Genomic DNA, 26805 nt, shown 5'->3' on the forward strand with positions numbered 1-26805 from the left:
GCGACACCGCGTCTCTTTGAAGGAGACCTGGAGTACGTGAAGAGCGGGTATAGACTGTCATAAATAATCCTGGAGTAGCCGAAGTACGTATGTTTAGTCATCAAAACCGGGGTAAACAAATGAATTACGACTTGTTGCTCACTTGTAATAGTATCAGTGACGTTTATAGAGAAGCACCCACATTTTATAGATGAGGAACAAGTAAAGATGTATTCCAAAGGAACAAGTAATAGGTTTATTCCATGCTGGAAAAAAGAAGAAAAAACACAAAAGTGTTTTCTTTCTCCTTCTTTCTCTTTTTCTTTTTTTTCAGCATGGAATAAACCTATTACTTGTTCCTTTTCAGCCTACGCATGCTGACGTAGCTACCTACCTGAAGATTTATTCCACGCTGAAAAGATGAGAAGAAACAATGTTTTGGCTGGGGTGCCTTCTTCGAGTGTGTTTTTCTTTTGGCTTGTTGTTTCTTATTTTGCTGATAATTGGCATTGTGTTTATTGTCTTCTGTTTTCAGCATGGAACCTTTTCACCACAAACCTTTACGTGTTTCTTTGCAGACTACGCATGCTGACGCAGTTACCTACTTGAAGTATTTTATAGATATTCTTTTGAGTTAAAAAAAAATATTATGGCAAGAACACGGGCGTGACTGGCTTGAAGTGTATAGAGAACCACAGTTAAGTTACAAATGAATTTTCAAGAGATATCATCCTATGGACACCAGTACATTATACTACAAATATACAAAAAATCAGAATATTGCAGTCCATTACCAAAGGAATTTAAAAAAATACATATTATTTTTAATAATGTTAATTTTTAAAAAAAGTTTTAAAATAAAAATACAGTGTATTCTAATTTTAAAATTTGAATCAGGAGTTCGGTATATTTTGGTCTTTTAAACTGCTTCTAAATGTTTAAAGTCAATTTTTCACATAGTTTTAGGTACAGTAATTTATACAATCAAATGGAACAATAACACTATCATCCTACATGACATTTCTGGAATCTCAAAAGAAGTGAATTTATGACGTATATATATTTTCTGTAGCAAGAATCTCATTTTGAACAACTAAAAAGTATGTCTGTCATGCTTGAATCTTGGAATTGAAATGTCCTCAATAGCACTGATCAAAGGAATCACATATTCCTACCTTCAATTCAGCTTATTAGGAAAACCTTAGATTCTGAATTACTGTATGTGCCATCTATTTCTCAGCTTAATCCCCGGGAGAATATAAATACTCCTTTGACTGTTGAAAGTTTTGGATGCACTCTGAGAAGCCGTGCTCAAAAATGCTGTTCACTTAAATTTGTATTTGGGAAAGAGAAACAAGTCCAGTGGTGAGCATAACTGCAGCAGCTCCCATGAGCTGCCATTCAGAAGCCCTGTTGACATGGCAACCAGGAGCATCATCTTTGGAAGGGGAACATGTGACATTGTCAAGCTAATACAAAGTTAAGAAAACAGAGTATATTCCCAAAACACTCCTCAGTGTGTATGTGTGTTTGCATATTCCCTATTCAATTCAAGTTTATGTTAGATATGTATTTGCACAGTGGTTATATACTTTATAATCCTAATTTAATAAATTAATACGAATAAACAAGAAAAAATCAGATACAGTCGTAATTATTTAGTTCTTGCCAGGAATATTAACATTTCCTGTCAGAGTGGGAAAGGACATTTTTTTGTTTCAGTTCAACTGCATTATGCAAGTCATATTGGCTTCATTCACAGGTTAATCATTCAACAGTGTTGTTTACTCAGTTTGGGATAGTGGTGCCTTTCATAGTTTGCTAACTCTGACACACATAAGAGGTGAGTGAAAAAATACAAGGCTGAACTGGAAATCCAATAACTGCTGCATGTCTATTTCCAGGAGATTTCTATTTTTATTTATTTGATTAACAAGTAGACATAGCATCTTAGGACACTTACAAAGTTTTGTGTTAATTGTGTAATGCTTGTTTTCAGAAAAATAAATTCTACAGGTACAGGCAGTCACATGTTCTAGTACCAGATGACAATGTATCTCTTTTTCAATATTGGATTGATTCAAACTACACTTTTGAGAGGTTTGTCAGAGCATCACCAAAAAATCTCACTTCCTGTTAATTAAAAGAAATTTTAGAAATATTTGGCCAATATGGCTGTTTTAGTTATAGTAGGTAATTGATCTACTGTAAGTATCTCAATCAGATGTTTCTTCAAAGATGTCAGGGTGCTGGCTTCAACAACATGACTTATAAAAATAAACTCATCTATCACAGTTGATTCTGAAGGTGTCCACTGGATTAGTTTTGTCAATACTTTCAATGATTTTGCATTCTCGATTCTGGCCCCCAAATTCTCTGTGTAAGGCTAAAAAAACATAGACTTTTTTAGCCTAACAGCACAGGTTATTCTTTTAAGCCCTGGAATGTACTGTACCTTTGTGGTCTTCTTCGAACATATTCCAAAGCAGCAGCATCTTTTTTAAGATGTGGTGAACAAAGATATTCCTAGTACATTGTGAAAGTTTTACAAAACAACACTTGCTTTAAATCTGACACTTGTAACTGTGTCTTGTATCGTTCTGTTTACCTTTTTAATGCTTCCTTCTATTGCCTAGAGATGGAAAATGATGTATCAACACCAGCCTTTTTCACAGGCAGCTTTTTCAAGTGCAGCAATTACCGTACAGTGATTTAAGGTTTATGCTGTAGTTAATGTTTTTACCACCTGCTTATCAATCTTGAGGCGTTTAACCAGTACTGAATTTTACTGACTTTTTGTTTTTTTAAACTAGAAGTAAATGACTCATTATAGAACAGGTTTGATCTTTTAAGTAATTTTTGCTTTTGCTAAGAAATTGCATCTCAGTAATGGTGAAATCATACTAAACTGCTTTCTCGAGTAGTTTAATTGAATGTGTTGTAGAGCCCTGTGGAGATGTTAATAATTAGCTGCAATATGAAGGCAATAGCAGCTTCTGTTTAGACAAGAAATCACAAAGTGCACTGAAGTGTACATTTTGATTAGCTACTGCATAATTTAAAGATAGAGTGGAATAGGTAATTTGCAATTTGCTATGCACATTCATTAAGCCATAAACCAGTAAAAGTGCTGCCTTTCTGTCAATATGGATCTATAGCAAAATAAGACAGAAGTGGGTGGAGGACAGATTTGGGGAAATAGGAGCTAACAACAAATGACAAAGTGTTTTTTAGCTATAGACCCTCAATGAACATTGAAGCTTCTGTACTCCAGGATGAGGAAGTAAAGAAAAACTATAATTCATTTTAAAATATTTTAATTCTAAAGTGCATTAAATACTTTCTAAAGGAAAAGGAAATCCGACATACAGTTTACAGTATTGAATTATGAAACATTAAATATAAAAAATAAAGCAGGATTTAAATGGAAATAATTCCACTGTATGTTTTTTTTTGATAAAAAAATACAATGCAGGTGAACTAAAAAGTGTTAGGTGTAAATGGTCTGTTTGGAAAGTAAGTGCTGTAGGATTAAATTAATCAAATGAGTTTTGTCAGTGCAAACTTTAACTCATTGTAGTGTTAAAAGGATGGACAGCTTGTTACTCTTGGAACAGGATGGGTACAATATCCAGATCCTGTTTTGAGTATTCAAGGAATATTATTTCATGTTCTATGCCCTTTTATATGAAGAGATTAAATCTTCTTAATAGAAAAAAGTAGGGATTCATTTGGTGAAAATTGGTATAAGTGTCATATTTCATCCTTGTATAATTGTTGCTATGGTGCTGCATTATTACTGCTAGTGTGGATCCACCTGAGGTCTTGTTTAGGTCTTATAGTTAATAAACCATGAAGAAGGGAAAAGGCTAGTGGATCTCATGAAGTAGCAAACCCAGGACCATGCCTGATGTCTACGGTTCAGCAACAAGAATTCTCCATAGAAAGCAGCAAGTTTCTTATATTGTCAATGCATTTATTTTCTTTAAATGATACAATTCAGCACAATATCAAATGTTGTTTTAAAATCTAGAAAGCAATGGTTTACAATTAAGAAAAATCTAAGGAGAAAGAAAGCACATTGTAGAATAATTAAAAAAGAGCAGCATCAGGATAAAGAAAATAAATATAATGAGTGACACAGATCAAAAATGTTACAATGAAGATTGTATGTAAGGCCAAAAAAGAAAAGACTACTGTACGGTAAGTGTTGCTTAACAGAAACTAATAATTTTTTCAAAACTACAACAGCAAAAGTTTAGTAAAGGATGGTGTCTTGGAAACAATACTGGGAAATATTTAGAAAATGAAAAGAAAATGGCTGATATAAAATGAATATTTCATTCAGGTGTTTAACAAGGAAGAAGTCAATGACATGCCTCAGTTTATGAAATTTGTAAACTAAATATTACTAGCATAGAAGAGGCAGAAGTGTTGTACATACTAGAAACACTTAACTGGAAGTAAACGTTGCAGCCATGATGGTATTCTACCAGCTGAAACCTGAAGTATATAGATTATTTACAAAACACATTCAGCTGTCACTCAAAACAGGATAATCCCTACTGATTGGAAAAATTGCTATTAATATTACACTCATCCACAAAAAAGAGTGACGAACCAAATCAAAAAGCCATTATAAACTGCTAAATCTTTCTTCTATTGCATATACGATTATGGAGATGATAAGTATAACTGGAGATAATGCGAACTGAAAAGTAAAAAGCTGTTTGTATGGTAGCCGGATACTAGGGAATTTTCAGCATGGAGTTGTAAGTTGCTTAGAGAATGTGTTAGAGATCTTTGAACACGCCACAATACTATTGACACAAACAGAGCAGGTGATATTGTATATTTGATTTTAGAAGTCTTTCATAATTCATCCTTCCATCCATTTTCTAACCTCTTCATCCAGTTGAGTATCGTGGGGGAGCCGGAGCCTATCTCAGCACAAACAAGCACACACTCACACCAGGGACAGTTTTCTAAGGAGCTAATTAACCCACCAGCATGTTTTCGGACAGTGAGAGGAAACCGGAGCACATGGTGGAAACACAGTCAAACATGGGAGGAACACGCAAACTCCATGAAAATAGCACCCCAGGTCCAGAATTGAACCCAGGGCCCCATTGCACAGGATCAATACTAGCCACTGTGTCACCACGACGTCCTGCTTTTTGTGATGTTCCAAGTTAGTGCGTGTATTTGTGTTGAGAACTGATTAATAAACTGATAGATAACCGAGTGTAGTGAAGGAGTGAAAGCTCGAATTGTGGTGAATCAATTCATGAAGTCTTAGGACCACTGTTCTACTTTATATACAGTACATTATACAGTTTCTTAGTTCTATTGTCATTAAACTTACCATAAGGTACCATACGGCACCAGCAAAGGATTATTAATATATTCTTCACAAATTGCAAAGAAAGTCCACCAAAAGTAAAAAATCCCAGACTTGGCAAACATCTTGTAGATGACATTTACTATATGTCACACAGAATATTACGTTCAGGTGGCAAGAACTGTAAATATAAGATCATAAACATTAAACCTAAAGAAACTACCTGTGAAAAAGTATCATGTATATTCTCATGTATACAGTGTTATATGTTATAACATCAAATACAGTACATTATGTTCTTTTCTGGAAAAAAAAAGCTTTGGAAAATGAAGTGTCCTCTATTCAGACAATTAAATCCATGTGTCTATAATAAAGGGTAATTTGTTTCAAAATAACTTTCAGTGGTTATCAAAATACAGGTCATGTAGACTTTCAATCTATACTTGTACTGGATGTCTGGTAGTATCTTCCTCTTGTCCCTGTACCATCTTCTCTCTTGATATTTACTGGTGGTACCAGCATCAAGTGAACATCAGGACTGCACAGCCCCCGACCACCTATTTCTGCCACCCCCTCAGAGTTCTACTGTATAAACTATAGGTTTATTTCCTGCAAGCTATCACTCTGCTTTCAAACTATTTTCTACCACTGCTTTTAAATCCTGCTACTTTTTGTCAGATTCATTGCTCTGCTGCATGGTCACTGTTCAAGCTTATTCCGTGATCTGCCTTTTAATAGAGTACAGTACACACTATTAAACCATGAATATACGTAATTTTCCATTATATAATTAATTTTTAAGATGGAGCATAAGTCACATCAAACCATATTTAAATTATTATTATTAATTAAGTATTAATAATACTTGGGGACTACAACAGGAGCAATACTGGGGAAGATGGATGAGGGGGGTTTGTGTTCTTGAGGTTCTGGGGTAAGGAATGGTTATTTTTATATTTATTTTTGTTTATTTTTGTTTAATTTTTGTTTTGTAAAAATAAAAATGAAAATTTGGGCATTTGGTTTTTTTTGGGAAGATTGCAAAAGCAGTCCTGTGTGTCTTGTTTATGTATTCTTAGTGTTTCTTTACTGTATTTCACTTGTGAGCCCTAAGAAAACACTCACTAAACTATGTCTAGGGCATTACATTTTTTTAAACACTAAAATAAATAATAGGTTAACTATTAAATCAAGTCAACAGTAATAACTACTGCGAAGTAAAGCTCTCCCTGTACCAAGCTAAATGTTTGGTACAGTGGTGATAACATTATGTTAAAACAAACATGAATTGAAAGCTTGAAGAAACGAATGCAAACTTTACCTTCACACTTTCACCATTATAGTGCAAATGGTTACCAACAAAGAAATAGGCCCTGCTTGATGTTTCATGTTAGGTAGTCATGGAATCCTTACCGTGGTCCAAATTAAATTTTTCACAGTCTCAACATCCTTCATTGATTTCTTTGTTAATGAACTTAATATGTCTAAGATTAACAAGGTCATGCCTAGGCAAGTAATGCCCATTTCAGTATTGATTCAGAAAGTCTTGCATACCATTTTTTTAAGACTGTGACTGTATGAATTTTTCAAGTTTTAGGATAGGTCAAAGATCAGCTTAAACTTGAAAAGCAGAACATTTTCAGACCCTGGTGACTGACAAGCAATACTTTCTATTTATGTTGTGATCTGAAATATACTGATGGAAAAAAGAGACGCAACACCTCCTCCTCCATACTCTGGCCCTCCCGTCTGCGTGGAACAGGATGAAGTGGACCTGATGCCACTGCTGACAAGTACATCGCAGCCTCTGTCTGGCCCAAGCCATTCAGGTGTGACGTCTAGGAGGGGTGAGCAAAGGGCCACTGACAGGTCCCCTTGCTCTAAGGCCAGAAGCATGGAGCCTCAATGTCCTGTCACTGATGCGAGGATTGTGTCTGCCGGCAGTTTCAGGAGCAGATCTCTCAGATGGACCAGTCTGATGTGTCGGTCCTGCTCTGGTCCAAGGGCGACCAGATCTTGGATGGTCATCTGTCCTGCCGGTCTGCTGAAAACCTGTCTGCAGCATGCCAATGGGCCTCTCCCTTGCTTCTGGTGACATTCGAGGTATTATGGAATGCACAGAAAACTGACTAAGTGAGGCCTTTTTCTTGTAGTGACCTAAGCTTTGAATCAAAGCCTTTTTAACGGTGACCTGATCAGGCATTGCTCCACCTGGACCTCGTTGGATAAAAGTGCACCTAACGAGCTTTCATGTGATTGGCAAGTTGCAATGCCTCACTGCACAAGCTGTATTGCTGGTCAGAGGGCTTAAAACAAATCCACAGCTTTTTGTGAAAGTACAGTACATAAGCTACAGTATTCTCATTCCAGAAAATGTTATGTTTCTTTTTTCCAGCAGTTTATATATGAATATTTTATAGGGGATAAACTGAGACTATCAAAATTACTTTACCTAAGTACTTCACCAAATCAAATCAAAAGTATTTTACAAAGCCAAAGAATTTTACATTGCAGAGCAGAGAGGAAATTGAATACAAACCTATTTGTAACATCCAAAATTGACAAATGAGTGCAGCATACCTTTGAAAACTATGTCACAATAGATCTCATTATGATATTGTGCCAGGATGTTAGATGGCTTCTTAGATTAGTTGTCACTAATCTAGACTTGAACATTTATTGTTGCTGTTTTCTTTGAGCCAAACAAGTGAGAAGGCAGTTAGCGAAAGAGGATACTCACAAAGATGTCTTAATATTCCTTCTTAAGAACATCATGAACCTTCAGACATTGTTTGAAATGGAAAAGTATATATTAAAAATATTGATACTTTCAAGATAGGATTCTCTGTGCTTCCCCTTTATTTTCAACTCATACTGTACAGTACATTGATTCCGGTACTTATGTAGCCATTGGTGCTGAGCTACTGTAAGCGCAATCATGAAATGTCATGTCCCTAGTAGCAGAGATGTAGTTTTGCCAGTAGAAAACTCCAAAATCTAAATACTGAAAATGAATCTATTTCTATTACTCTGATAACCATTAGCGTTACAGCACTTTTATACACAGGACCTATGTTTGTCTGGGCAGAGAGGTAAGCAGTTGTGTGTGTGGTATAATCATATTGTTTCTTTCAAGATAAACAAATAACCTCTGACTTTGTTCACCAGATGTTCAATAACACTAGACGCTGAACAATACCGTTTATGTTGAAATTAGATGTTGAAGTTAAATTCTGGTTCTTTTCCTATCTTTGTCTGGAATTTTGTAACTCAGGTCTCTGGAGTGGTTTGTCCACACTGAAGTTGAGATTCCAACAGACTGGAGCCTGTCTTTTTTTCCAGAGGAACACTCATTGCACCAGAAAGGACAAGGAAGCAAAACAATCAAAACCAGCAGAAATCACTTTAATCTCTTAAAATAACATACATGAAAGGCAGGGAGTGAAAAGTTCTACGGAAGCATCACTGATGAGTAAATGTCTGTGTTTGAACTGTGGCAAAGATAAAGAGTTAGAGCCAAGTGGGGAACAGGCAACTGAACTGCACTAAAACTCTTTCTCCAGCTGTTCTCTTAAACTGACAAAAATTAATTACCACTCCACCGTTTCAATCAGGCTTTAGGTGTTCTGCGTCTGTCTAATATGTGGTTAGACTGCTTAGCGTTCTTCCAAAGCCAGTTCACATTCCAGTGGCCAGATTCACTGTAATTGTCTTTAATATTTTGATTGCTTTGCTTTCCTTTGAAAGCTTTTCTGGTTGTTACCTTTCTCATGACTTTAACTCTTTGAATATGTTCCTTCTGTATGCAATCCCCCAGGAGTCTGAGGCATTATCCTGCGCCATTTTTTAAAGACAGGTTTACCAAAATCCTCTTGCATGTTTAATGAAGAAAATTTTAAAGAAGTCGGTGATGAAAGAAATAGTGGCAATGACATCTCTATTATTTGCTCCGTTATTATTGATGGTCCTGTTGAATTTGACGCAGTAAGGTGATGTTATCTAACTAAATGTTCTAAAAAATGGTCACGTTTGTTTTGGAAAGGAAAACCCTTTGCTGACATTACTTATCTGGCTTCCAATACTCAATTGTTCTGGGAACTTCACCAAGATTTTCTAATAAATCTGAACAAATCTGTACTATTGAGAGAAATTAGTGGTTATCAGGATAAATGATTAGCTTCTCTTAATTAAAGGCAATTACAATAATGTGTAATTCATTAATGCAGCTGTGCCATTCTGTTAAATATCAGTTTTACTACAGTACCAAAGACACTCAGTACACATACTGTATAATTGTTAGACCCCTTTTTTTAGTTTTTTTATTTGCCTTACAAACTGGCAATAGATATTGTATCTAAAATAGTATAGACAAATGTTATAGAATTATAGCTTTATTAAAGTAAAAAAAAAACTGATAAAAAATAAAGGTTTTTATCCTTTAATATGTTTGTGTTGTATTGAAGACTTACCCTTGTGATTATTATTCTTGTTAGTAAGTAATCTCATCACTTAAATGTTTAAAAATATAATTATACTATAAATATATACTATTAACAAATATTATACTAATACAGAGTACAACAGGTACAACTCGCGATGCTTATACCCATGCCCAGTTAATGGGTTAGGAGTCACAATCAACAAGGAGAGATGGAGAACTATGGAGAACCAGCTATTCAAGAGCATTCTGTGGAAAGATTGTGAGAGATTGGAACAAACTACCCAAAGAGTGAGTATCTTTAGAGTGTCCAAAAGGGACTTTACAGAACCTGACAATATAAAAAGAAACATAAAAACAAACAATGCATATAAACGTGAGCAAGAGAACCACAGGAGCAACACAGTCATGATGCCAAAGCTAGCACTATCACCTCTTTTAATAAACAGTCTGATAAGATCCATAGGATCAGTTACTTAATAAACCTCACATGAGCTAGATGTAACAAATCAGCTTATCTGCAAACTTTTCTTGGTTCTTACGAAACGCAGACACAATGACACAAAGACAGACACAACTGCAGCATGACAATGACAAATTACATGTCAATCCTCTGCTACATCCTCCTTACAATATGGGTGTTTCTATTTTTACTTCTTTGGAATCCTTAAAAATAACCTTTGCGGTCAAAATTGTACCATTCTAGGAACCAGCAGATGATGCAATTATAGCAACTAACACAGCATCCAAAAACGTCTTTTAGAAAGGTAGAACTTGAGAAGCCCTGGAAAACAGTACATACTGTACATTATGCTGAAAAACAGAGGGACTATGTAGAGAAGTTATTAATTTTATCAAATGTTTGATGAATTATATTTGCCAATGGATATCTAATATTGATATTGACAAGTGGTATACTATCTCACTTGTTGGTCTGGCAACATCAGTGCCGTTAATTGTAATAGGCTGGGAAAATTAGTGAAAAGAAGTAGCAAAATCAAATCAGCTTTATAAACAGAGGGTTGTAAAGAAGGCCAAGAATATTACGGAGTGTGTGTCTCATCCCCTCTGTTGTGAATTTACACTCCTCCCATCTGGCCTCTGTGTTGCCAGGTGTAACAGACTGAACAACTCTAAAATCTCACTCTCAAACAATGTAAATTCTCTCATCACCTGTCACAGTACTGTACTGTCTTCTCTGTTGATAATGTTTGTCTGTCTTTGTTGTGTTGGACTGTGCTGTAAAACATGGGTGTTTTTTCCCCCAAGGGATAATAAAGCTTGAATTGAATTACACTTTTAATTAGGGATATATTTTATGTGTAATACTGTATATAGTTGAAATGGGTAATATTTTACCATCTGTTTTTCAAAATTATGTCATTGTCTCTTCATGTTTTTATGTATATTCTAAGCTGTCATTATTCATTTTCTGATTGTGTAGTATGACTCTTGCAGTCTTTGTTATATTTATTCAACACTATTTGTAAAATAGAATATATCATATGATGTCTTGAGATGGGGATTTTGCTGTGTATGTCTGTCTTTGTAGTTTTCTGGTTGTGTTGTATGCAGGGGCTAACGATGTATATTATATTTTTAGCGAACTCTGGTGCATTTTAAGAGCTGAGCACTGTCCGTGTTTAATAAACTCAACTAAATCAGAAATTAAAGTCTCCTTGCATGAACTTTTTTAGGGTGTTATTAGTAATCATCACCACAAGAGGGAGTCATGCACCAAAAATGTCTTCAAAACGTAATGTACAAGGTGTTATATAATTAAAGTACTTTCCTAATTTAAAAATTATTTTTACTACATGTACATATGTACATGTACATGTACATATGAAATAAAACTTCTGTTTAGTTCATTTGTGAAACTATGCTAAAGCAATTTGCAATTTTTAGCAATCTGTGCTAAAGCAATTTGTTTTAATATCTGTAAGTACAGGAGGAGCTGAAGCGAGCATAGAAAGAGCTGAAGGTGAGAGTTAGGGAGAGCAAGGTGGCTTATGGGAGGAAAATGGAGGACAGGCTGAGGGAGAGCAATGTGAGAGAAGTGTGGAATGGCATGAGGAAGATCTCCGGATACAAGTTGTCCGGCGGCCAACAGAGTGAGGGAGGGCTGGAGAGGGCCAATGAGCTGAATCTGGGTCCACTGTCCATTCACCTCACAGCCCTTCACCCCAGACACCCTCTTCATGTCCTCAGTCACCCCATCATGTGATCCCTCCTACTCCTACTCCATCTTCCCCTGCCCTCCTCGGCCTATCCATCACAGCTGACCAGGTCAGAAGGGAGTTGAGGAGACTCCATGCAGGGAAGGCAGCGGGTCCTGATGGTGTCAGCTCCAGGGTGCTAAAGATCGGTGCGGACCAACTGGGTTCAGTGCTACAGTACATCTTCAACCTCAGCCTGAGATTAGAAAAGGTTCCGATGCGCTGGAAGACATCTTGCCTGGTGCCAGTACCCAAAAAGGGGAACCCTAAAGTCTTGAATGACTACAGACCAGTGGCACTTACATCACACCTAATGAAAACTCTGGAAAGGCTTGTACTGGACCACCTCAGAACCCTGGTGAGTACAGCACTGGACCCCCTGCAGTTCTCCTACCAGTCACACTTGGGAGTGGAGGATGCAGTCATCTGTCTGCTACACAGAGCTAACTCTCACCTGGAGAAGACGGGGAGCATTGTGAGAGATATGTTCTTTGACTTCTCCAGTGCCTTTAACACCATCCATCCACCTTAACTGAGAGATAAGCTAAGGGTGGCGCAGGTGGACACTCCCCTGCTGTCCTGGATTATAGACTATCTGACCTGCAGGCCACAGTATGTACGGCTACAGAGCTGTGTGTCCGAACAGATTGTTAGCAGTACTGGGGCTCCACAGGGGACTGTCCTTGCTCCATTCCTGTTCACCTATTACACCTCTGACTTCAGGTACAACTCTGAGACATGTCATCTGCAGATGTTTTCGGATGACTCTGCAATTGTGGGGTGTATTAGAGAGGTGAAGGAGGAGGAATATAGGAGATTGATTACCAACTTTGTGGAGTGGTGTCATCTTAACCATCTCCAGCTTAACACCAGCAAGACCAAAGAAATGATCTTCGACTTTAGAAGGAATAAGTCTCCGCTGAACCCTGTTTCCATCCAGGGTGAGGACATAGAGGGCGTACATTCCTACAAGCACTTAGGGGTACACCTGGATGATAAGCTGGAGTGGTCTGATAACACTGACGCCCTGTACAAGAAAGGTCAGAGCCAACTCTATTTTGTTTTTTATTTTCTTAGGAGACTCAGGTCCTTTGGTGTGTGTGGAACACTGCTACACATTTTTTATGAATCAGTGGTGGTGGCGGCCATCTTCTACACTGTTGTGTGCTGCATCATGACAAAAGATGCAAATAGGCTCAATAAACTTATCAAGAAGGCTGGCACTGTGTTGGTGATGAGCCTTGACCCCCTGGAGGTGGTGGCTGAGAGGAGAATGCTGACCAAGCTCACAGCCATCATGAACAACACCTCATGGGACTGTTACTGGGCAGCGGAGCACTTTTAGCAACAGACTGCTCCAGCTACGGTGTTCAAGGGAACGTTTCCGCAGGTCTTTCCTCCCGGCGGCTGTCAGGGTGTATAACGCTGCCCTAGGCTAGGACTGTTAGCCCTTCATTTGCTCGTCTATGGACAGCATTTTTGCTCCATTGTACTTTTTGGACAATCAGTCTGTATAAACCTATGCACATTTTGCACATATTTTATTGTTTTACAGTGACTATGATCATCACATTTTCCACACACCTATTTATTTTTATTTATTTTGTTGTCTTTTGTTTTATAACTATTCTGATGTCTGTTTTGCTTGTCTTGGGCTGGACGGCTGTAACACATCAATTTCCCTACGGGATTAATAAAGTATTATCTATCTACATCCATACATATGATGTACACTGCATATCCAGATGTAATGTATCTACTGGTTAAACTACCTTGTTAGTTTTTAGAGATATCTAATAACCATATAAAGTTCAAATACCCAACTATTTTACTGATTCATTTTGAGATTTCATGCAGTGAACTTACACAATATTACATTTCGCCTCTCAATTGAACATTGACAAATGATAAACACTTTGAAATATGAATTGAAAACAACTAATTACAGCAATAAAACATGAGTTCACAAAACCCTGACAATAATTAAAATATATGTACTGTATTAAATTATTACTGTTATATGTAGTACTATGAGGTCTACAGTACATGTGATTTTGTTCTTTGAATATAAAGTGTGATCTACACATTTGTGTGAGTGTAGTGCCAATTATTTTAATTATGACATTTGGAGCACATGAAGCAGAATAATCCTTGAGATGTTAGAGTGGGGAGCTGTATGTGTGCTAGCTGCCAAGCAACAGGTAGAGACTAATTCAATACTGAAAGTAAAAAAGAAAAAAAAGAAAAACTCCATGTTTTAGTTACACAATTGTCCCTAGGAATGACACCTGAAGAAGGCATTTTCTTTTTTTTTTACATTAACAATGGAATAAACCTCTTCTTGCACCTAATCCTAAGCATGTTTATTTTCAGTTTTGGTCAATTTAAAGAATGATCTGATCTCCTTGTTATTTTACATGCTCATATTATACAGTAGTTTCATTGTATAGCAAAAAAAAGTGGGGGTTATAACAATTTGCTTGTACTGCAGCTGTTTATTTGGCTTTCATTCTTTTGTTCTGTGAATCAAAAAGCAGAAAGATTTAAAGCAAACCCAAATCAACATTAATCAGACAGACAGTGACACATTGGTTTTTTATTTTTAAACAGAAATGCCCACATTATTGCTGTCAGTAGAGAATTCATATCTGTGTGAGTCACAGATGAAGTGATGGTGACCTCAAGTGACAGTGGCTGCAGCCCTTCTCTTTTTCCAAAATTCACACACGAAATAAATGGTGAGGTCACATTCTACGTCATTCCAGAAGCCAGTGTTCTCCATTTCCACACAGTTCTCATTAACGAAGGCATTGTTGGGCTCCCCTGGACTCCAGCCAGTGTAATTCTGCAGAGGAGTGCCGTCTACATACACAAACTGACCCTCCTTGTCTGAATCATGTAGGCCAATGAAGACACGGGTCAGACCAGCCTGACTAACGTAACTGGCAATCAGGGAGTTGGTGTCCTCATCTTTGGGCATGGCCAGAGTCCCTCCTCTTAGCCTGCAGTTTATCAGAGCTTCCTTATACTTTTTGGCTTCTTTTACAATCAGATAGACCTTCTCATCCGTCTCCTTGACACCTAAAATGACTGGAAAGTGTAATCAGGCATCAAAGTTAGAATGGTCCAAAAATCAAATGTTGACATGTGCAGTGTTTCACATTCTGGAGCTATATTTAAATAACTGTCAGACTTAATAGGAACAATAATCGCAGCCATGATAAATTGCATGTTTTTTAATGCTTTTCATCCCAAAGGATTCTAAAGTGCTTAAGAGGAACCGACGTCATTCACTTCTGAAGCAAATCTGGGTAACACCTTGCAGCCATTTGGCAGCAGTAGGTGGAGATAGAAAGTGTTTCACCAGCTGAACAAAGGGAGACATTTAAGCAGCCTAAAATGTAGGACTGGACTGGACTGGACCTTCAATGACAAAGTCATCAGGAACTTAGTTTAGTCTCATTCACACCGTGAAACTAAACTGTTACAGTCACAGTGTCCCATTTCACCATACCTGGACACTGCTTTCGAAAAATCAGATCCACAGGGAAGTACTCTAGCTTGTAAACCACTTACAGCAGCAAGCTGATTTCCTTAGTGCGGTAATGAAAGGACATGTACTGTACTATACAGCTTGTGAACAGTAGAATGCTTCATTGGCATCACAGTATGGTCATGCATACGGTAATATTGACTGGTTTTTTAATGCTGTTTTACCACAGCTAATGTATTTGGCTTACATTTTTATCCAAAGCAGTTTACATTTACACCCATTTATAGAGCTGGATATTTCATTGGAAATACTTTGCCTAGGTGGTCAACAGCAGTGTTTCACCTTGGATTTAAATCCACAATCTTCCAGGGCTCCACACTGCTGTCTATATTTTGTTTAAAAGAACATTTGCCTTTTTTATTATTATAATGTTTTTTTTATTCATTCATACCACTGGAAATAGTTCATGGAGAAAACTGTACAAAGTACCTTGCTTGCTCAAGGGTACAAGCAGTAGTGCCCCACCTGGAATTTGAACCCACAACCTTCAGGTTCTGAGTCATTCTTATGTGTTATGATTGTGTATTTTTATACATTGTCTTTCTAGATTCTTTGGTTTCCAACTTAGCCTCTGAAGTTAAAAATATCCTTAAATTATTGTGAGCAGCATATTATTTACCTTTACATGCCCAGACAACAAGTCATGAGAAGAGTAAAGACAGGAATCACAGAGGAAGTGAGTAATTGAGATAAGATTATTGTTCAGACAGCTTTCAGCTTGGCTGTTGGTTTACCAAGACTTAATTCAATCTTCTGAGTTACTGCTATCACTATTTCACCTCTCATACTCATCTCTCTCGCAACCACATGATCACCACACCTGCTGAAGTGGAGGAATTAAAGTCCTTTGTTCATATTCTTCTCCTCCTACTTTAAGTGAATCCTACTGTATATTTGTTACCAAGGCAGTTTCTGTCTGACATGAGAAAGCACCTCAGTGCCTTCGAGATCAAGAAGCTCACCTCACTTGAATGCAAGTAGGCTCATCTATTGTATGTGTTCAATTTAGTTTCTTTCCTTGTAGAATTTGTTCTACAAGGAAATTAAAAATCAATAGTCAGACCATGTAAACAGAAACTACAGGTGCACAGGCCAAGAATTATAATTGAAACATCTGAACATTGAAGAAGCTTCTATGAGCTCAATTTACATTATCTATTGATCCATTTTCTAATCTCTCTATCCAATACAAGGGCCCAGGGCAGCCAGTGTCTATCTCAGCGAGCAATGGGCATGAGGCAGGATACTCCCTGGATGGGACACCAGTCCATTGCAGGGCACACACAGACACGCACACACACTCACACCAGGGCCAGTTTTGCTGCCCTATTATTGTTATATATCTATTTATTTAGATTAACATTCAAAAAGCTTTTGTGCAAAAATTTTAGCATTATAGTATAAACGTATTAGATGTGTTTAAGGTCCAGCTGAAACACACATTATAATAAACATAGTTTAATTTGTTATTGTACTACAGTACATAGAGGTTTCCTTAATATTTCATGGTGGGTAAAAATATTAAACTGTATATGGTCAGTTAAATAATGATCTAATTCATCCTAATTATTTGATTAGGAACTTTTAGTTCAGGATAAGGAAAAAAAATGGAAAATGAGATGTGAGTTGTGAATAAATGCTCACAAAAAAAGCATTTTGCCGCTCTGCAATTGAAATCAAACTATTCTCTGTTATATATGCTTTCTGTTTGGCTTAATTAAAAGTTTTCTGAAAGGTCTAAGAACAATTGGATTGTATATAACTGGACAGTACATTACGTCCCTCCTGAAAGTAGCTTGGTAGCCATATTATGATGAAGAAAATATATGTTATGACAGTATTGTCCAAATTATACAACCTCAAAGTGTTTTTTTATAGATTATGTCAAGCAGGATGTGTTAAATGTACTCAATTATTTTACCACATGTATTTTAAAGTTGACATTAAGTAGGATCAAGGAAAAAAGCCTGCACTTCCTTAAATAGAATCACAGCTTTTCTAGGGGTATGCTTAGCTGCTTTTGAATAGCATGATAATAAACCTTTTCTTTCCAGTGCTGCCATGTGACGCCCCTGGTAGTTTCAGTAAATCTAACTTTTACAGAAGTACTATTATCTGACATATCACCCATGAATCAGGTGTATTGTAGCTGGAAGTATTCTATGTTATGACGTAGGTGTACTTTCCGGCAGGTTCACCTATTGAATTGGTTGTACAGAAATGAAAATGCAAGAAAAAAACTATATGTATTGAAGCACAGTGTTTTCCTGTCAGTCTTAGTAGCACATTGTCACTAAACTACGTTAAGATACAATGTCATCGGGAGATTGTACGGTACATTCTGAGACGAAAGTTTGTTGTGTGAATACTTCGAACTGAAAGCCTTCTTATGTCTTTTGTTATTTTTAATGACTATTACTATTATTTATTTTTATGGATCCAAATGGAAAATTTGAAATAATAGCTGATGTGTGGTGAACACGCTAGGCACTTTGGTTGCCGTTTCCTCATCTAGGTTGGGGCTGCACACTGGTGGTGGTGGAGGGGAGTCCCCATTACCTGTAAAGTGCTATATAAGTGTATGGATTATTTGTTTGTTGTCTAAAGTTGCCTGAAAAAGTGCTATGAGTAAATACCACAGCAATCATAAGAAGAACCTTGAAAAAAGCACAGCACATTCAGGTGTACCACAGTGAAGGTGTCAAGAAGGATTTGAAAATGAAATAATTTACCATTTTTTACAAACTTCACTGAATTCTTCAGCTTGCTGATGTTGATATCCATTTGTCCTACCACTTTCCTGTATCTTCCACAGTCACAGGTAATGCCTACAATTAACAAGCATACTGACTCATGTGCATTTTATTCCTAAAAGATTAATTCAGTTTACTTTAGTCAAACATTGTTACTGAGGAAGAATACAAGCTCTCCCTAATGCTTAGACTTCAAGTTATATAAATATATATTTATTTTTAATATAGAACAAATATTTATAGCTCATTATAATACTTGGAAAGAACAGGGTTTGTTCATATTGACGATAACTGAAGTCCAAGGGATAATGCTCCCTTTTCCAGCTGAGTTTTCAGTGGCTTAATTACATTAATGATTGCTTTAAAACAGACAATATTAACCTCATATTTAACCACTGAGAAGGACCCACTTTATATAGATGGAGGCTGTAAGTGTCCACCTAGAAATCTGGAAGTCATAGCCTTTGTAAAAAAGTTAATTAATACCAGGGTTTCCTTTGAATCCAGGGGGCCCTTCAATTCCCTTAACGCCTTTGTCACCTAAAAGAAAGATGCACGTTCCTTACAATGTTAAGTCCTCGTGCAAAACATCCACACATACACAGTGCACCAGACCCGTAAATGTGTATATTTGTGTGTATATTAAGATATGTTCAGGTGGGTAGCTGCGTCAGCATGCGTAGGCTGCAAAGGAACAAGTAATAGGTTTATTCCATGCTGATAAAAGAAGAAGGCACCTGAAGAAGGCTCCACGGCCGAAACGTTGTGTTTTCTTTATTTTTTTTGCAGCATGGAATAAACCTATTACTTGTATATTTATATATACTGTACTGTATTCTATAGTGCTAACATGTCTGTATCTTTCATCTGTCTCTTTCATCTTTCATAGTGATGCATTTAATTCTATTGTTTGAGTACATTTTTTAAATTAAAAAAAAATCAAATAAACGTTTTTCTTCATTATTTCAACATTGCGGACATCTCTGTTCCGATACACTCAACATCAACATTCCTCCTTTCAAAGGGTTTTGTGAAATTATTTTCCGCCAGTAGGTGGCGGTAGGTCGTTGTATCTGAGGGTAACCAAGATACACATCCGTGCGTATTTTTAACATATATTACTGAAAATTTTGAGTAATAATCTTTTTTTCTGCACTTTCACTTAAGTATTCTAACATTTGAAAGTATACTACTGCGATAATTAAAAGCTAACGTTAAGCTTAATTGCTTTAAGAACAACATTGTTCTAAAAATGTAGCTGTTGTGAACAGTTATAGAAGTTGTGTTTGCAAACATTGGCATTCCCTATACATGCCATTCTATAAAATGCTCAGTAAAATAATCAAACAACCGTTTTTGTCCAGCCTTCATGGGTCTGCATATAATTTAACTTCAGGTACTATTTTCAGTAGCTCGTTGGCAATATTATATTGTTTAATTTGACTCAGAGAGGTCTCTACAACAAACACATGTGGATGGTTTATTGTTTAGTAAATATATGTTTGTTTTTTTCATATTTTTATGATTTTTCCAGCTCTACCAATTAGAGCCACATGTTGATGAAGATGAAAAAGGTAAGAACTGAAAGCCTGTATTTTGGTTCAAATTGATGTTTTCCTGCATTTCAAAGGAATTTAGAAACATACCCTGTGCTGAACTCACTGAATCAGCATCCAGTGCATAGGTGTGTGCTATTGCATAGATCTTGGTATGCTGATAGTGTACCCCACCCCTCAACCAGACAGCTACGCCTCGAAAATACCCTCCATCGTGTCCATTACATTGCATGACTTTGCTTTAGCATGCCCATTAACTGTCTGAGGTTTTCATTGTTGAGATTAAATATGTAAGGACCTGATTGGAACTGAGCCATGAAACATAACAGTTGTGAATCTACTGTATAAGAAGTTGTGAAACATATCGCTTCTCAGAAATAAAGAAACAAAGCAGTGTACCTTTTGCTCCAACTGGTCCAATCTTTCCCATCATTCCAAAATCTCCTCGGCTCCCTGGCTCCCCAGGCAATCCTTTAAGAACACAATAATGGAACTAATCCATTTCCAAGCCTTAGCTACCACTTTAGAAAGATACAGAGATAAACTGTCATGAATTGCCAATGAGTTTGTATCTGTATGATAATTTAAGTTTTTTTTTTTAAAAAAAAGCAGCACCATTTTCTACCAGAGAGTCGATTGTGTGTGCTGGTGAATTCCCAAATGTTTCAGTGAGTAAAGGAGATCAGTCTGAAGTACAAGAGAAGCCCTATATAGTCCATAGTCTCCTGAGTCTGGGCTGTGTTCAGTGTGCCTTATTGGACTGACAACTACTGTGAAAAATGGATCTTAAAATCATGAAAAAGATTAAGATTCATTACTAATCAATGAGTGTTTTAATCAGGAGATGCTATGTTAAAATTGTATAATGTACTAGTAAATATTTTAGAAGAATACTGAGTACAATTTTTGTCAGCGGGTTACAAAAAAAAAGATTTTGTAAGAGAAGAGCAACATTGTGAAAACAATGAGAAAGTACACTTAAAAGCGAGAACGGGTGGCATGTCTTTACCTAAAGATTGTAAAGAGTATAGAACAAGCTACACGGCCATGTTGTTGAGACTGACACCCTAGTTTCTTTCAAGACCAATTGAAACCAATTGGACCCCTGGACCAATGAACTACTAAATACAAAACAGACTAGGCGGGCCAAGGGGACTCCTGTCTTATGTGCTTATGTTGCATCATATGATACATACTGTATGAATGAGCTCATTTGTTGACGTTTGTTGCTCAGTTTTATGCTCACATACTGTATCTTTAAACACCGTTTCACAATCATCATTGTGAAATACAGAACACGTACCAGAAACAACACATTTTACAGCTATAATCTCATAAATTATATGTTCAACTATGAGAAAATCAAGTTATGTTTTCCATCCATGCTACTGTAGGTACCCATTTTGATTTTGTTTCTTCTGAAAAGTTCATTTTAATGTACAGAACCTCTCACAAACTTTTTAAGGTCATTTACAGCATTCTCCTTTAGGATATTTTAATTAAAAAAGAAACCGGAGAAATGTATGGGCAGGATACTGTTGTCTAAATGTTAAGCTGCTCGGTCTTATCAATTGAAAGTGAAGCACTGTAGGGTTCCGGATTTGCAACATCAGGAAGGCTCACATGATGAAAACAAAGCTTGAGGAGTTATAGACCAAGTGTACACATTTGTTCTAAAGCTGAATGAAGATGAACAGATGAACTCCCTTGTGTGAAAGAAATAACTGGTAGAAATAGTTTAGGGAAAAGAAAAAACAATCCATTATCAGTTTTCCATCTTTCTGAGATTTTGAATCGCCTGTTGTTTACTGGCAGCAATGAGGTATATGCTGCAGAAGGAGGAAGAGCAGCCATGTTGCTCTGTCCTGCCCAACCACAATGCCGCTCCACAGTTTGTTAGAGAACGTTTGGGGCCAGTGGAAGGAACTGCTAGTCCCTCACTGACTGGAAGCAGCCAAGGGTGTCACAGCAGTCGTTATTTCAACGAATGCCGAGAGCTTCCTGGCTCACTGGATCCAGCTCAGCTCCCAGTGGTGTAAGACCAATGGTTCGCAGGTATATAAGGCATACTTTTCAGTGATCATCCAGCAATGGGTGCTTTTCTACCCTACAGCAGTGAGCATCCTGAGCAGTCAATGCATCAGAATTCAACGCACCTCCTCACTCTGCATGTTGACTTTATACCACGTATTTATTGTTCTATTTGTATTTATTACTCTGTTCGTTTATTGTCTGTAAATACTATCATTATTTATTATTTACTGTTTTGTAATGCACTGTCTACATTGCGTGGTGTTATCTATTGTAGAGTGTTGTCTGTTGTACTGTGCATGTCCTGAGAGAATGGCTCGAATAAGAATTCCATTGTACATGTACATATGGCAAATAAACTCCTCTACCTATCTATCTTGAGCCCAAGACATTCGGATCATGGAACTTAACCTGTTTGGAGTGTGTGTGTCTGTACTAGATAAACTGGTCAGGAGCTCCAATTTAATGCTAAACTGAAGAAACAATGGCAGCCCAGATGGAGATTAAGGCAGTCAATTACAGCTGCCAGAAAACAATGAAAGAGAACACAAAAACAAACTGAATTAAGGTGTAAATTTAACTTAATAAAATCATTCATTCTGATCACGTGCATCCAATGAGATTAGGAATGGCAGATTAGTTTTATTATCTTCTTGAAATGGGCCCACGCAAATTATAGAGAGATATTCACGACCAGAAGTCGGTAGCAAATTATGTATACACATAACTGACAAAACAAAAGCAGTGAGATTATGAAAGTTCATTTGATTTATGTGACCATTTTATGACCACATGTGAAATATGATATGTATTGATTGCTTTCTCCTGACAATTAGGAAACAATGGCAATTTTCCAAAGAATCAATGCTCTCAAGACACATTAATTTATAGCATTTGAGTTTAGAGGTAACTTTAAAACCCTGCTTTGCTCAAAGTATCCACACAGAGGCTGCTGACAGTGAAACTATACAGTATGGGTAATTAACTGTGTTGACACTAGCAATCAGTTTAAGTTAAAAGTAAACATTTAAAACAGCATTGTTTACTTATATTGGAACTGAAATAACATTGAAAACCACAACCATATTTCACCCAGAAATGTATTTTTTTGTATCATACCAAGTGTGCTAAGAATGCAGTCTTCTACTCTAATAACTTCGTTCAAATATTGTTCTCCAGCACGTCTGCTTAATGCATTCCAGACTCTGAGTCAGTGACTTCCTTTAAAACTCATTTGGAAACCTGGCTTTTCCTACCTTGGCATTAAGCAGTAAGACTAATGGATTTTAATTAGCTCTCCTTCCCTTTTTAAATATAATTCTCTGTAGGTGCTTTGTGATACCTGAAAAGAGCTACACCATGTAAATCAAAGGCTGTTTTTGTTGTGTGTCTTGTCAGTGTTCATTATGATTGCAAATGTTATTCCCGTTGTACTGTGAATACAATTAAATAAAACAACGTCTCTGTTCACCTCTTTGCCTCTTGATTTATCAAGTTATAGTTTTTGTCTCTGTATTTGCAGTTTCTTTGTAAGCACATCATTATCCTATTCCAATCCACTGTATGTACCAATGGATGTGCATGGGTTTTGAAGATTGAATAGTTTGCAAAGTTAAGATGCTGCCATTTGTTTAGATTGTACTTTTTCATCTTGATCCATCATAGTTTAACTGTATATGAATGCACAATTTAAAACATGCATGATTTCTTTTAATAACACAGTAGTCTTTGGAAGCCAGTAATTTGGCATAGACATACATGAGAAAATCACAGAATGCTGTTGACTGATTCTCAATGGAGAGGTCAGCTGTTGCAGAGTGAATGCTTGAACTCCAAGCATTTTTTCTCAGAAACCTCTGAATTCATTCTCAAAACCACACAACATTTAGCCATGTTGTAATTCAGAGCAAATATAGCCCAGCATGACTTTGATGTCAAAAAACACAGTGTGTTATTAGTCTTTAAATCAAAGGACTTCAATTTAGACTAAAGACTATTTATGGCCATTCAAAAATATTCTTGGTTTTCCCCTTTGGTTGCCTAACCTGAAGATCCACATTTTGGAGTTTTGTTCGTATTATCACGTGTAATCAAATATACAGTATAGACAAACCTTTCAGTCCTGGGGGGCCCATCTTTCCCATCTTTCCTTCCTCCCCTTCATCCCCTTTGCCCCCTTGTTCACCTGTCAGAGAAGGAAGGAAAGTTAGAAAAGCAGTCTCATAAGTCTCTATGTATCGCAAGCTGAATCTACAACCTCAATGCCACATTGAAATATATATATTGAATGTGAATATGTATTTACATAATTACACGATACACAATATTTAGTGTAAATATAATATGTGGTGATACATAACATCGTAGATGCAAACTATTTTAACTAAATCAAGAAATTGGTTGACATAGTTTAAACTCCCTAAATTATACAACAGTATCTGAACTAGTTTAAACTATTTCAACCATTTCCCATTCCCAGAATGAAAGGGAGGTGCCATAACTAGAAGAAATCACTATGAATCATGTAAAATGGGTCGCGTTCTCATAAAATATTCCAGACCTGCGTGGCAGTCAGGCCAATGGCAAAACAGAACCAAAATCGTCCTCTTATTGTCTGAACTTTCCATACATTGTTTTACAGTGATAGCAAAAACCTTCAGGACAGCAGAAACCTTAAAGAGACTTGCATATTAACGTTACACCTTTCATAAAGTCAAACTTTCCAATAGGCATTTACAGACACAGGTATTTTAATTCAACCTTCAAATTTTCCCTTCTATTACCAAAATAAAATATAACTATATTTCAGGGCCTTGCAATTTCTGTGGTGCAGTATACTGTGTGTACTATAAGTAAAATCTTCAATGAAAATTTAGTGGATCAAAAGTTTATTCTTACAAGCTTTGCCGTTTAACCATTCCTATCCTGCAAAATATATTTCATGTTATTTTACAATCCTGCATACATTTGAGGAAAGAACTGTTTATATATGAAAAGAAATGCCAATGTGATGGGTCAATTATTGCATCCCTTTTGTCTTTTTTGATGTCATGTTTTATAATCCAAAGCTTGAAGAGCTATTCACTCTGTCTCTTTATTGAAGATTATACAGTTTATGAATATGCATAAATAAATCAAGCAGAATTCAACACACTTGCACTGGACTTTAGAATTGATTTTCACAACACAAAACATTGACTTTGATCAAAAAGTAAACCATTCCTCTACAAAAATGCATACATTGGTACACAAATATCTTCCAAGTATTCAAGAAATTGGTTGACATAGTTTAAACTCCCTAAATTATACAACAGTCTCTGAAATAGTTTAAACTATTTCAAGCATTTCCCATTCTCAGAATGACAGGGAGGTGCCATAACTAGAAAGAAACAAAAATTAATGCAAAAGATAAGTCAAACATTTGTTAAAGAGTTACCTTTCATTCCAGGTAATATAGTGTTTGAGCAGACCTCTGTTCCATAATTAAAAATGAAATGTTGAAATAACAACAGCAAAAGCAAGTTTCCTGTGAGTTTTTGGTTGTCCATTGCTCTTATCAATATCCCAAACAGAACACAGCATGTCTTGAGAAATGGCTAAGTTCAAACATTTGTTTACTTGGCCTTATCTTTTGACTGTCCTGCTAGCCAATAACAGTTACCAGAATACTTAATGTCCCTTTCACACAACCTCATCTGGTATTTGTTATGCAGGCTTTGCACCTTTCTTAACCTTTCAGTGTTCAGCTCACTTATTCAAATCAAAGAGATGATGTTTTAAACTTTTTGTTGTCTAAGCACTGAAATATTTCTGAATTTGAAAAAAACGTTTCAATTGTCAACCGTCCTAACATAAGCGCTTTTTTTTAAACTTGGTAATGCCAACGAACATACATGTCATATGTGATATGTGAGAAAAAATGTGAGAACATTCGTCAATGAGAAGATGTATGCAACTTTGTAATTGAAGTGAGCACATCATAACAGGCACTTTTCATTTGTGCCTGGTAAATTCCTAATTCCTAATTTTTGTATCATTAGTATATGTGGTCTGAGTACATCAACAGTGCAAAATCCACAAAAATTAGCTGTAAAAGCATATTTTGTTATTGTGTAGATGAACAATAATTTGCAACATCAAGTGTAGTGTCATGTGTTCTGTACGGAAAATAACATTCTTTATCCAACCACAGGACAGTATGAGAAGGCAGAATAGTCTGGCCATGATACGCATAGACGGACAATTTTATAAATGGTTTGCAAAAACAAAGGCAACAATAAACTAAAAAAAAAAACAAAACAGTAAATTACTGTCAACAATTAACAACAAATAAGCATAAAAACTACAGTCTGGCTTTGCAGTGTAGCCAACATGCCCACCCAGCATTACAACTAACATCACAGCGGAAGTCAGTTTGTAGGCCCTGTTTTCTGTTTTTTTTTACTTTTGCAAAGTTGTAATTTTTCTTCGTGGCTTTCTTTTTGAGACATCACTAAAAAACAAAAACGTGTTACTTTAAACTGTGTGTTCAACTCATTTTTCAGATATTAATCTTTATCCATCCATCCAGTATCTAGCTGCTTTATCTAATACAGGGTTGAATCAGTTTGCAATGGGTGCAAGGTGGGCTACACCCTGGACGCCAGTCCATCACAGGGCGCACACAAACAAAGACACGCACACTCACACCAGGGCCAGTTTTCCCAGAAGCCAGTTAAGACACCAGTATGTCTTAGGACTGTGGGAGGAAACCAGAGCACCAGGCAGAAACCCGCACGAATACGGAGATTCAAATTCCACACAGATAGTCCCCCAGGCCTGGGATTGATCCCAGATCCCCAGTGCTGTGAGACAACAATACTAACCACTGCATCACCGCACCATCCTTTTTATCCATCTATTATCAGAATTCCGGTAAGGGTCATGACAATGTAG

At 36.6% G+C, this 26805-nt stretch overlaps 1 protein-coding gene across 2 annotated transcripts; it reads right to left on the reverse strand.

Annotated features, from left to right (window-relative positions):
* Positions 1 to 14452: 14452 nt before the first annotated feature.
* On the reverse strand, positions 14453 to 25509 carry colec10 (collectin sub-family member 10 (C-type lectin)). Of its 2 annotated transcripts, XM_088600991.1 has the most exons (6): positions 25307 to 25504; positions 23984 to 24055; positions 20239 to 20310; positions 18770 to 18823; positions 18263 to 18358; positions 14453 to 15067 (listed from the first exon to the last, which is right to left on the reverse strand). In XM_088600991.1, the coding sequence occupies exons 1-6, from the start codon at positions 25416 to 25418 to the stop codon at positions 14658 to 14660; spliced, it is 816 nt and encodes a 271-aa protein (XP_088457117.1). In that variant the 5' UTR covers positions 25419 to 25504; the 3' UTR covers positions 14453 to 14657. The 2 variants fall into 2 exon arrangements, with proteins under 2 accessions (XP_088457117.1, XP_088457118.1); XM_088600992.1 differs by lacking the exon at positions 20239 to 20310 and having other exon boundaries at positions 25307 to 25509.
* Positions 25510 to 26805: the final 1296 nt, after the last annotated feature.

Source organism: Lepisosteus platostomus, chromosome 12 (genome assembly GCF_059453375.1).
Source record: "Lepisosteus platostomus isolate fLepPlt1 chromosome 12, fLepPlt1.hap1, whole genome shotgun sequence".
Taxonomy (NCBI): domain Eukaryota; kingdom Metazoa; phylum Chordata; class Actinopteri; order Semionotiformes; family Lepisosteidae; genus Lepisosteus; species Lepisosteus platostomus.